At 39.0% G+C, this 12975-nt stretch overlaps 1 protein-coding gene across 3 annotated transcripts in view; it reads left to right on the plus strand.

Annotated features, from left to right (window-relative positions):
- The first annotated feature begins 932 nt into the window (after positions 1-932).
- The window catches only part of LOC132407433 (nuclear receptor subfamily 6 group A member 1-like), a 297024-nt gene continuing 284981 nt past the window's right edge, over positions 933-12975 (plus strand). For 2 of the 3 annotated variants that reach the window (XM_059993924.1, XM_059993925.1), the window contains exon 1: positions 933-1115. In XM_059993924.1, the coding sequence (XP_059849907.1) occupies positions 1049-1115 (67 nt within the window). In that variant the 5' untranslated portion in view covers positions 933-1048. Of the gene's footprint in view, positions 1116-8308; positions 8344-12975 lie in introns of all 3 variants that reach the window. The other variant, XM_059993926.1, reaches the window with a different exon arrangement.

Consider the following 12975-nt stretch of genomic DNA (forward strand, 5'->3'; position numbering starts at 1 on the left):
ACCCTGTTCCTTCCTCTCATCAACCTATGTCTCTCTCTCACATCCCCCCCACCCCCCAACACCAGTACAGGCTGTCTTCAGCCTCCATTGGACACAGACATTGGGCTTTTGACTTCACCAGTGGACTTGTAGAGATTTGTAGGCCCAGGGCTCCAGCTGTTGGGCTCTGACCTTTTGTGAAAACCTGTACAGCTTGTTGCCACAGGCAGATGTGGAGACCAGTTCACTGGGAGCATTTATGGCAGAGGTTGATAGGTACCTGATTAGTCAGGGTGTGAAAGGATATGGGGAGAAGGCAGGAGAATGAGGCTGAGAGGGAATTGCATGATGAAATGGTGGAGCAGACTCACTAGATCAAATGGCCTAATTCTGCTCCTATGCTCTAAAGCATCAATTTTTCAACATTAATGTTGGTCTTGCCTGCTCTAGTCTTGTTCAGAACACTTTGTTGCTCTGAGATTTCTTCTACAAACTCTGCTCGGACCCTATAATCTACTGCAACTCTTGCCTGGGTCCCCTGAGATTCTCGCATACACCATCTCACCTTTTTCAAGGTTACAGATTCAATTTTGAAACTAATTTCTTCGCCACTTCTCTCATTTTCTACCTCAGAGCCTGTCAAAACTTTTGAGAACTATCAAAGTATTTTCAAGAAAAGAAGTTTGAGTTGCTGAAGTTGGAATTATGTTGCTGTCAGAAATATTTTAATAAAAAAAGAACTGAGATGCTAAAGCCGGAATTATCTCTGACATAGAAATAGGGCGTCTCAGTAGGTGCCGTGATTTCTTTTAAGAGTACGCAGGCGCACTAGGTGGGTCCGGCTCTGGTGCCGGTTCCTTACGCAGAGCACATGCGCAACAGCGTGGGCTTGGGGGCGGGTGGGCTGGGTTGCGCGCATGCTCGCTTGGAGGGTGGTTGGGGGGCGGCGGGGGGGTGCGCCGAGTGCTTGAAGCCCGGCCGGCCGGGCGTTATCGCGGTGTGCGAGCTGACAGGTAACGGCGATGGGCGGCGGGCGCTGAGCTCCCGGCGAGGGCACGACACCCAGAAGATGGAGATCGAGAAAAGAACCAATGGCTACGAATATGAAGAGAAAAACGGTTTAAAGCCCCTCAGCAGTAAGTCAACGCGGTGGTTTTTATTCTCAACAGGAACGGGTGGGGGGTCAGCGGCAGGCGCTCTTTCCCCTCAGATTTGTATTTTATTTACTGTTTACCTCAGGTTTCCACAAGTCATCGGGGCTGCGGGCCCGGAATACCCCGGGTTTATTGTGCTGTTTTCCTCTGTTCCTTGAAAAATGGGCATTTGGAAGTGAGAGAATTTAGGGCGGGGGGGGGGAATAAAGCCCATTTTCGGCTTATTTTGGTGACAAACTGCAGCTGTGGGACATTTATTTGCAATGTGTTTCTCTGTAGTGATGAGTCTTTGTAAGGTCGTAAAACGTGAACTTTTGAACTTGAGAGCGCCCTGGAGCAATTAGGAGAAGGCATAATAAGGACACCGCCGAATTACAAAGGATGTATAAAAAGAATAGAAAACACCATCAATCAAAATAGCATCACATCATAAAACATTGCATTCTGCTTACCGGAGTAATGGTTTGCAAATACAATGCTTTTAGGCGGATTCTTGGTTAAAATTAGCCCTAGAGCCAAAGTGGGATTAATGCAATATGTTTTGCATTTATTCAAATACCGTATTTAATGTATTAAGTGTTTTTTTCCTCTCTGCCTTCTCTGTGGGGTGTGATTTGGTGCTGGTGGGTTGTGTGAAAAGTAGATTTTTAAGGAGTAAAATGTTGGAGAAGTTCCACATTGCGTAACTTGTACGTTTAAATATCAGTCCCATCTTACTTAAAGGATGGAGTAATTATTTCCTTTGTTGAAGTTGACTTGGAGTATAAAACTGAATGAGCTAAGTTTACACTGTGAGCCGTGATCTTATAAATAGCAAAGTAGGGCATATAACGCATTTTGTTGCTTGTACGTGCCAACTATCAAATTCAAATGAATTGCCTTTTTGCAGTGTTTCCCTATTTCCTTCTGTTACCTTTAGTTTTGATTTGCATCTAGATATTCTACTTTAACAATCTGTTTGCATACACTTGTATTTAGTATTATAAATTTTGTAATTTGTAAAGTTTTTTTTAAATGCCAGCCTTTGCACTGGTATGCAGAAATCGGAATAACATTAACTTTTGTTGATGCAATGCAAATTAATTTCTCAAATTTGCAAGTGGATACCTGCACATTTCAGCAATTCATATTACACTGTTTGACATGTTAAGCATGTATTTGGACTTGCAAGTTTATTTATTTCCCCTGTAACAGAAACATTTTTCATTTTATGGTGCACATAATGTGATATGTTTATGATAAAATTACTGATTTTTTTTACTGAAAGTAAGAATTTAACTGATATATGCATCTTTAGCTATGCATCTTGTGAATCTTAACGTGTTTAGTGTTGCTTATGAGCTAGTCTGGTTGCAAATTTTTGTTTTGCACACAGTTTTTGTAGATCAGGTAGCTTTCAATGTTTTAAAGCACTAAAATAAGCATTTGAGCAGTTTTATTATTTTTGTATTGCAGTGAAAAAGGGTTTTGTCTTATTATGCTTTTAGTAGGGGATTTAAGTAGTAGTTGTGTTACAATTGGAGTTGTTCATCAAACACTATAATGCCCATCACCAAGCCAGAGTACTAGTGTATTCTGCAATCTGAGCTGCGGTGCAATAGAAGGACAGAGCATGGCTAAGACCCTAATAGAGAAAATATGGAAATTCTGTAGAAAATCTTACAGAAATTTTCAAATACATTTGAAAGCATTGTGACATAATCATGGCAATGCCTTATTGTCGGGCCATCCGCTGTTTTCTGGCACACAGGCTTTGAAAGTTAACATGTTTTGAATTTGAGGTCACTTCACTAAATGCCAAATGTTTGAATGACTGGTTTTTCAATGGTTTTAAATATTCGTGGATGGAGGTTTTTAATGTCATGGTGCTCTGGTTGGGAAGGGGATGTATATATTGAGTAAATGATGCTGTCTGCTTGCTTTGAATATTTCAACATTGGCTTAAGATTTATTATATCATAGAATAATATAATTGGACGATTAATGGTATAGTACCTACATCTTAAAACAACTGTTTTGTTTGCTTGGAAAACCTGCCAGGAAGAATATGAAGATGGGAGATTAGTTTTGAATCAATATTTTCCCAATGCTCTAGAGGTAATGAGAATTAAATTTGATCATGAAATCCATTTGGTCTTGGAAGAATTATTTTAATAAGTCATTACATATAAGTACTATGAATTGGATCTCAATAGCAAGGTTTAATTGTTTTCATTGCCTGCCTTTTAGATTGAGGTGGTGGGGTATGTTGAGATTCATTGCCCCAGTAGCTTTATGACTTGATTACTTGCAATCTTTTGCATAATATCTAGAAAATAAAGTTGTGATTAGATCAAACATTATATCAGATCAAGTTTGATCTAATATATTAGATCAAATAGTACATGCAGCAGTGAGCAGTATAATTTTCAGTATGTGGTGAAATGCTTAGCATTCTGGGTTGAGGCGTGTGAAGTGTGATATTTTAGAAGATGCTTTGGCCTGTTGGAATGTTGCTATCCACACACCAAGAAAAATGTTTGCAGAACTAAATAGATGGAAATGAGGTGATATGATGAGTGGATTCTTTGCACCCCTGCATGGGGGCAATCTGTTTTAGCTTGTTATTTGTGATTGAATTACATGTAGATCAATAGATGGTTGATTAACATAATATTCTTGATTCCATGTGGAAGATTGAAAGTTTAAAACAAAGAAATGTGATGATTGTATTCCAAATAAAGGAAAGAATTAGAACAAAGTTTTATTGTTGCATTGCAGATGAGTGGTTTTATAGTTGCTGACAGGACAATGACAGTTTTTGAGAAGCGTTTTTAATTGTATACCATAATGAGAGTGTACCTTGTGAATTGTAATCAGTACAAGTTACAATGTGATTTTTATTGTACAGTACTGGAAAACATTCTTGTGAGTCTTTTGTTTCTAGAATTGTTTGCTTCAAGTTAACAGTTAACTGCTGTAAAACTAATTTTCACAAAATGTTCTTGCCAAAGAGGGTCAACATAAGTTGTCTTACTTCATAAAGTGGCTGTGATAATGAAATATAAAAACTGTCTGTTACTACTTCACAGCAATTCATTCTTAACTTTCACTGGAATTAGTAACGTTCAGTTTTTTTGTTGATGCCTGGAAGTATGTTTTCTCCATAGCCAAAAATTCCCTTGAATCTTTTATCATTACTTCATTTAAAAACATCATCCCCAATGGCTTTATTAGCTCCTGCTTGTTTGTCTAAACATTGTGAAATAAGATTTATTTGCTCACATTGCAATCAAGCTAATTAGATTAATCTAGCTGTATTTATTAATTGTTTTGTTTAATAAATAACTTTTTACAAGCTAAATGACAACCACCAGTGGATTAAAATTGATTTTATATTTTCAAAAAGATGTTTGGGATAAACTATCACATTTGTTGGTTAACACAATAACTCCCAATTTCAGCTTTATTTAAAGCCAAAAGGCAAGAGCCATGTATAGGTTGAGTTGTCTGGGAATTGTGTGTGATTTTCCATATTTTGCTAAAAATCAAAACATCCAGATATGTGATAATTGGAAAGCAGCATCATGTATTTTTTTCCCCATCAGTCTTTCATTGGAATTTGATTTGATACATTGTTCAGTCTAGGAACAAGCATTACAGCACAGGAATAGGCCTTCTTCCCATGGTCTGTGCTAGCCTTCTGTCTTGTCCCATCTACCTGCACCATCTACCTGCACCTTGACCATAGCTTTCTATACCTTGCTCATCTATGTACCTATTCAAACTTCTTTTAAATTCATTTGGTTTAGGTTTTAAATATTTTTTGCATAATAAAAGTAATGCATTTAGTTTGTTTTTAGAATATTTGTCTTATTCTGTATTAGTAATTTTTGTATGGTGTTTCCGCTGAAACCTGTTTGAACACAAAATGTTGGAGGTGCTCAGCGGATCAGGCAACAAATATGAAAATGAGTGAACAGACAATGTTTCAGGCCAAGACCCTTCTTCAGGACCGGAAAGGAAAAGGGATGATACCAGAAAAAGGTGGGGGAGGGGAAAGAGGACTAGCCTGAAGGTGAGGGCAGGATGTTGGGAAGGTAAAGTGCTTTGGTAAATGATAAAGGCTACAGTAGACAGGTAAATATGTGACTGTCAGGACAGGGAAGGGAGAACGTCAGAGAGTGGAGAGCACACCTGTGGCTGTCCCTCGCAACAATAAATACTCCATTTTTAGTACTGTTTGGAGGGACGACATACGAGCAAGCAACAGCAGCTGTGCCTTTGGCACTGAGTCTGGCTCTGTGGCTCAGAAGGGTAGGGAAACTGAAGAGGATGGCAGCAGTAATAGGGGATTCTATAGTTTGGGGGACGGATAGGTGGTTCTGTGGACGCAAAAGTAAACACGGATGGTAGTTTGCTTCCCACGTGCCAGGGTCCAAGATGTTTCTGGATGCATCCACAATATCCTGAAAAGGGAGAGTGAACAGCTAGAAGCTGTGGTACATATTGGTACCAATGATATAGGAAGAAAAAGAGAGGAGGTCCTGAAAAAAGAATATAAGGAGTTAGGAAGTAAGTTGAGAAGCGGGACGTCAAGGGTAGTAGTGTTGGGATTGCTACTTGTGCCATGCGACAGTGAAAATAGGGATAGAATGAGGTTGCAGATGAATGGTTTAAACTAATATAGCAGGGGGATGGGAACCAGTATGATTGAGCTGAGGATGAGCCAACAGGTTTTCAAGTAGATGATGGGTGTAATGTGAAAGCAAGGAAGGACAAGCCAATTATTGGGTACAAATGCAGACAGAGCAAAGAGCTAAATTGTACCACAGGGAAAATTCAAAAGGGCAAATAATGCAGAACTGAAGGTGCTGTATTTAAATGCGCGTAGCATTCGGAATAAGGTGGATTCAGAATAAGGCACAATTAGAGGTTGGTCAGTATGACGTTGTGGGCATCACTGAGCCATAGTTGGTAGCTTAACATCAAAGGATATAGTTTGTATTGAAAGGACAGACAGGAAGGCATAGGCAGTTGTGTGGCTCTGTTGGTAAGAGATAGGATTACATCTTTAGAAAGAGGTGACATAGGGTCAGAGAATGTTGAATCTTTGTGGGTGGAGTTAAGTTGCAAGGGTAATAAAAACATTATTGGATTCATATATATGTCTCCAAATAGTAGCCAAGATTTGTGGTTAAGATTGCAAAGGGAGCTGGAAAAGGCAGGTAGTAAGGGTAATGACAAAATTGTAATGGGGGAGTTCAATATGCAAAGGCATTGGGAAAATCAGGTTGGTGTCAGATCGCAAGAGAAAGAATTTATTGACTGCCTATGAAATGGCTTTTTAGAGCAGCTTGTGTTTGAGCCTACTTGGGGAAAGGTTATCTTCGATTGTATAATGTGTAATAACCCAGATCTTATTAGGGAATTAAATGTAAAGGAACCATTAGGAGGCAGTGATCCTAATATGATTGAACTCATGCTGCAGTTTGAGAGGGTGAAGCATAACTCACATGTATCAGTATCGCAATGAAATAAAAGGAATTACAGAGGCATGAGAGAAGAGCTAGCCCAGGTGGGTTGGAGGAGGATTCTGGTGGGGATGACAGTTGAGCAGAGGTGGCTGAAGTTTCTGGAAATAGTTCAGAAGGCACAGGATAGATATGTCCCACAGAGGAAAAAATTCTCAAATGACAGGAGTAGGCATCCGTGGCTGACAAGGGAAGTTAAAGACTGTATAAAAGCCGAGGATAGGGCGCATAAGGTAGCAAAAGTGAGTGGGAAGTTGGATGATTGGGAAACTTTTAAAAGTCCAGCAAAAGGCAACTAAAAAGGCTGTAAGAAGGATAAAGCTGAAATACAAGGAGACACTAGTCAATAATATTAAGCAGGATACCAAATTTGTTTGCAGTTATATAAAGATTAAAAGAGAGTTGAGAGTTGATATTGGACAACCGGAAAATGTTGCTGGTGAGTTAGAAAAAAAGGGGAGGGGGGAAATCTAAATATCAGGGATGGGGTAAGAAGGGGAGGAAGGGCATTAACAGAAGTTAGAGAAGTCAATGTTCATGCCATCAGGTTGCAGGCTACCCAGACGGTATATAAGGCATTTTTTCCCTCCCTCCCCTTTTTTTCTCTCTCTGCCCATCACTCTGCCTGTTCTCCATCTCCCTCTGGTGCTCCCCTCCCCCATTCTTTCTCCCTGGGCCTCCCGTCCCATGATCCTCTCCCTTCTCCAGCTCTGTATCCCATTTGCCAATCACCTTTCCAGCTCTCAGCTTCACCCCACCCCCTCCGGTCTTCCATCATTTCACATTTCCCCCTCCGCTCACTACTTTCAAATCTCTTGGTATCTCTCCTTTCACTTAGTCCTGATGAAGGGCCTCGGCCCGAAACGTCGACAGTGCTTCTTCCTATAGATGCTGCTGGCCTGCTGTGTTCCACCAGCGTTTTGTGTTTGTTGCTTGAATTTCCAGCATCTGCAGATCTCCTTGTGTTGCTTTGATTTGAGTAGTTTTGTAAGTTGGTGGTAAGTCAAGTTTTCTCTGATGACTGAAGGTGGTAGCAATGATAAGGTTCCAAAGTTGGGTTAGTAGGATCTTTATTACTTTGTAAATAATGATATGCCTGATGTCAAAACAGAAAAAGTATATGATATGATAAAAGCTATATGATAACTGCAACATTGATACGTTTGATCATTGTGATCATGTGCACCCGTGAATGAATTAAAAATCTTGTTTGCATTTCTGACTTTGGATGTAGCAATAGTAGAGATTGCTGAGATTAATGGGGGTTAGCTCTGTGGTGATTTAAATTAATTTTGTGTAAACTTAATGGTTATAAATATAAATTATGTAGATGATTGAAGTCTACGCTTAAGTACTTGTATGCACTTTTTTCATTTCTTCTGTGTACTGTGAATCAGTATTCATTCAGCCCAAGCTATTTGGGTGTAAAATCACCTGAAATTTGCCTGAGGTAAGACCCGGTTTGCACTGTGATTCACCAGGTGCTTGAGTTATAGTTTAAGGCTGCCAAGCAACATAATTTAGTTGCCTAATATTCTTACGGAAATATTGAGGTTGTGATGGCCAAATAGGAAAAGTTATTAATCCTTAACAATGAGGAAGCTGAGTGAGATTTCACATAATGACTATTGAATATTACAGCCTGTTTTTCTTGATGTATAGATAATCCGTACGGGGTGAACAAAACAAAGTTGCTGGTGAGTAGCTTCTGTTTGCTAGGATGCGAACTGGCGTTATGTAACTGCAGCCTTTTCCCTGCGGTTCCTAACTGAGTTGTGACAAAATAGGCAGTGATGGAAGGAAGAGGGTATTAATAATGCTGTTAATACTGGGCAATTCGATCCTTACAGTGCTTCATTAAATTTGTCACTTGAAGGCAGGAAGGTTTACTAGCAGCAGATTTTATTTTTCCAGAATTATTTAATTCATTTATTCACTCACTTCCTTTCTCATTATCTTCATTTTCTCACTTGAGCTTATCTATTTGTAGTAGCAAAACAATTTGGTATGTTCAATGTAAATAGATTTGACAAATGAAATATACAATTTGAAATATTCTGTGATAGAAATGTGCACTAGTTCACTTTTCAATTAAGACATAAATCACAAATGTGCTTTTCATTACACAGGCTATTTTATTATTACCAGTATTGCTGTTGGAACTCTATAGCTTGCTGGGAAAGAAATCTTTAATTTCCTTATCTCTCTTGCATTAATTTCCTCATCCATCCAATTCTTCTAACAGTTCTTAGAAATCTATGAGAAAATCAAAAATAAAAAATGCAGATGCCAGGCATCTAAAGCAAAAACAGAAGGTTCTGTAAATATTTAATAGGTCTGTTCATATCACTGGTATAAAGGACAATCTTTTCTCACAGGTGCAGCCTGACCTGAGTACTTCCAGCATTTTCTGTTCTTGTACACTAAGTCTGCCTTCTGGTCTTTCAACCCTTAAACTGATGGAAATTGATCCTTCCTACTTTATATTTTGATGCTTCAGAGTTTTACGTAAGTCCATTTAAATCTGTCCCTGTGCTTCCTAGATCCAAAAGAAACAATCACAGTTACTCGTATGTAAAATTTTCAAATCTTACAAAATCACCATAAATTGTTTCTGCACCTTCTGCAGTGCAACCAAGTGTTTCCTGCAACCATTTCAACCCTGGGAAAAAGCCTCTGACTATCCACATGATCAATGCCTCTCATCATCTTATACACCTCTGTCAGGTCACCTTTCATCCTCCTTGGCTCTAAATAGAAAAGGCTGAGTTCACTCAACCTATTATCATAAGGCATGCTCCCCAATCCAGGCAACACCCTTGTAAATCTCCTCTGCACCCTTTCTATGGCGTCCACATCCTTCCTGTAGTGAGGCGACCAGATCTGAGCACAGTACTCCAAGTGGAGTCTGACCAGGATCCTTCATAGCTGCAACATTATCTCTCGGCTCCTAAATTCAATTCCATAATTGATGAAGGCCAGTACACAGTATGCCTTCTTGAACACAGAGTCAACCTGCGCAGCTGCTTTGAGCATCTTATGGACTCGGACCCCACGAACCCTCTGATCCTTCACATTGCCAAGAGTCTTACTATTAATACTATATTTTGCCATCATATTTGACCTACCAAAATGAACCACTTCACACTTATCTGGGTTGAAGTCCATCTGCCACTTCTCAGTCCAGTTTTGCATCCTTTCAATGTCCCGCTGTAACCTCTGACAGCCCTCTACACTATCCACAACATCTTCAACCTTTGTGTCATCAGCAGACTTACTAACCCATCCCTCCACTTCCTCATCCAAGTCATTTATAAAAATCACGAAGAGTAAGGATTCCAGAATAGATCCCTGAGGCACTCCACTGGTGACTGACCTCCATGCAGAATATGACCCATCTATAAACCACTCTTTGCCTTCTGTGGGCAAGCTAGTTCTGGATCTACAAAGCAATATCCCTTTGGATCCCATGCCTCCTTACTCTTTCAATAAAGAGGAAAGAGCAGGAGGGATTTGAAAATTTGTAATCTATAGGGAGTGTATTGATACAATCAAATTTAAATGCCCTATTAATTTAAAAAAAAAGTATTCATGGTTTTCATAATTCAACTTACTCTTTAAGGTGTTCTACACTGTCCAGTTTGCAATCATACTCTTAACAAATAATTTGCATTATCTGATTGTCATTTAAATAATGCACTGTAAAATATTATTTGTAAGGGTTACTTGAGGTTCTTTGATAACTTGATTTTTTTGACTTTAATTATTTCAGTAACAAAATGGAAACTCATTTCATATACACTTCTTTGAATGAAAGTTTAAATGTTTATCCTGTTGATAAACAGCTTTGCTCAGATGAGAAAGATTTTGCTTGTGAAATCTAGTCTAATTCACAGTAATTTACATAAGAACAGGGTCAGAGTCTGTTTCAGCTGGCCACTGTTTGGGGAACTCTGCTCATCTCAGGCTCTGTGGTATTGCTTTGATCCTTCAGACCTCCAGGTCACTTTTTATGTTATCTCAAATATTCATTGAAGTAGTAATAAACTTTGCTAAATATGTTGAAGGATTTTCCTTTTCTTTAACCTGCAGTTTGCCTGTCATGGAATATATTAGGAATGTTCACACTTTCTAAATATATTTATAGTTGCTAATACTTAACTATGCAGTACAATTTCATACATCATAAGGTATCTAAAAGGTATCTTACCAGCATTTTCTTTGAGCAAACCTAGCAAAGCAGAAGCTGTGTATTTTAATTCGTCCTTGTATGGTTGCAAGATTAATGGTTTGTTGTCATGTATTGAGAGCTGTTAATGCAGGTCTTTTGGTATTTTTGCAACTGAAATTGAGATGTCTGTAATAGAGGAGTCACTTTCTCTGTTGTACGGAATAATATTATTGATTAGAGTTTTTTAATTTCAACTGTAGGTAACCATAGTTTTTAATGTAGGTTGCCTCTATCTTTTCAGCCACCATGCATGTAGTTGTTGCTCTCAAGCAATAGGCATTTAGAATTGAGTTGTGAATTTTGAATGATCAATTCTCCTGTTGTTATTTAATATTTGTTTTAATCCAGAACAACATTACCTGATTTTCCACTCTCAGATCTGTTCTATCCCTAATTGCAATCACTTAAATATTTTTGCTTTTAGATATGCAAGTCTTAACTTCCCTATCAGTGCTATGTGGAATTTGCAGTTTCAGTTATTAAACCTTTGCTCGTTGGTACTTGTACCATTCATCGAATTGAATTGACTTTATTACTTACATCCATCAAGAGTAAAAATCTTTACATTACGTCTCTATCTAAATGTGCAGTTTATAGTAATTTGTAATAAATAGCATGTACAACAGGTCCGTCAATATAGCATAGATATACTAACACAGAAATAAGGTACACTTCCTGCACTTTGCCAAATCCTCTTTAAAAATACTATCTCCATACCCCACTCCATCCTCTCTGCCCATTTTACCCATATAATAATAATAAAATTCACCTAGATTCTTAACCACTTCTATCCTTTGAGCTGGTTCTTATTTACTCCCCTTTAAACCTGTGACTTGAACAATTTGAGATAGGTACCACGCTCCCGGCACTTGTTTTATCAGAGGTTGATAAAAAGAAATTGTCGGTTGATTTTGTAATTGATTATTATTTGTAAATCTAAAAAAGTGACAGGGTTATGCTGCCTTATGCTGAGCACAGATGAATGTAATATGTTAATCATGTGCTTAAGTTTTGAGGTATAGCTTGTGTTACTGCACCACATCTATTTTTGCTAGGTTTGGAATTTCCTGCCCAAAGCAGATTTGCACAGTTTCATCAGCTGCTTCAGTATGGCTAATGGATCAGATATATTGGTTGGGAGCCTTAATTAGTATGTAAGCAGATGAAGCAAACAGCTTCCCTTACCAGGACAAGTATTTTTGCACCAGTTTAAGTGGTGCATTTTTGCAGCTTTCCTAATGATATCATGTGCATGGAACTGTTTCACAGTAAATATGCAGTAAGTATAGAGCACATTGTATAATCTTTGTAGATTATAAAGAAACTAATTGAGTACATGGTATTACTAAAGTGTTGCAATGGAATTAACATTAGCATGTGCTCAGGCCAAATTCAAAAGAACCCAACTACATGCTCAGTCCACCAGAGGAAGCAGGATCTCCCAGTGGCCACACATTTTAATTCCATGTCCCATTCCCATTCTGATATGTCTGTCCATGGCCTCCTCTACTGTCAAGATGAATCCACACTCAGGTTGGAGGAACAACACCTTATATACCGGCTGGGTAGCCTCCAACCTGATGGCATGAACATTGATTTCTCTAACTTCCGTTAATGCCCCTCCTCCCCTTCTTACCCCATCCCTGTCATATTTAGTTGTTTGTTTTTTTTCTCTCTTTCTCTCTGCCCATCACCCTGCCTGTTCTCCATCTCCCTCTGGTGCCTCCCCCCTCACCCTTTCTTTCTCCTGGCCTCCCGTCCCATGATCCTTTCCCTTCTTCAGCTCTGTATCACTTTTGCCAATCACCTTCCCAGCTCTTAGCTTCATCCCACCCCCTCTGGTCTTCTCCTATCATTTCGCATTTCCCCCTCCCCCAACTACTTTCAAATCTTACTATCTCTCCTTTCAGTTAGTCCTGATGAAGGGTCTCGGCCTGAAACGTCGACAGTGCTTCTTCTTATAGATGCTGCCTGGCCTGCTGTGTTCCACCAGCATTTTGTGGGTGTTGTTTGAATTTCCAGCATCTGCAGATTTTCTTGTGTTTGCTCTTTAAATCCAACTACATGTGTTGGGGTTGCATGCATATTCTGCTGAAAC

The sequence above is a fragment of the Hypanus sabinus genome, chromosome 18, assembly GCF_030144855.1.
Source record: "Hypanus sabinus isolate sHypSab1 chromosome 18, sHypSab1.hap1, whole genome shotgun sequence".
Lineage (NCBI taxonomy): Eukaryota > Metazoa > Chordata > Chondrichthyes > Myliobatiformes > Dasyatidae > Hypanus > Hypanus sabinus.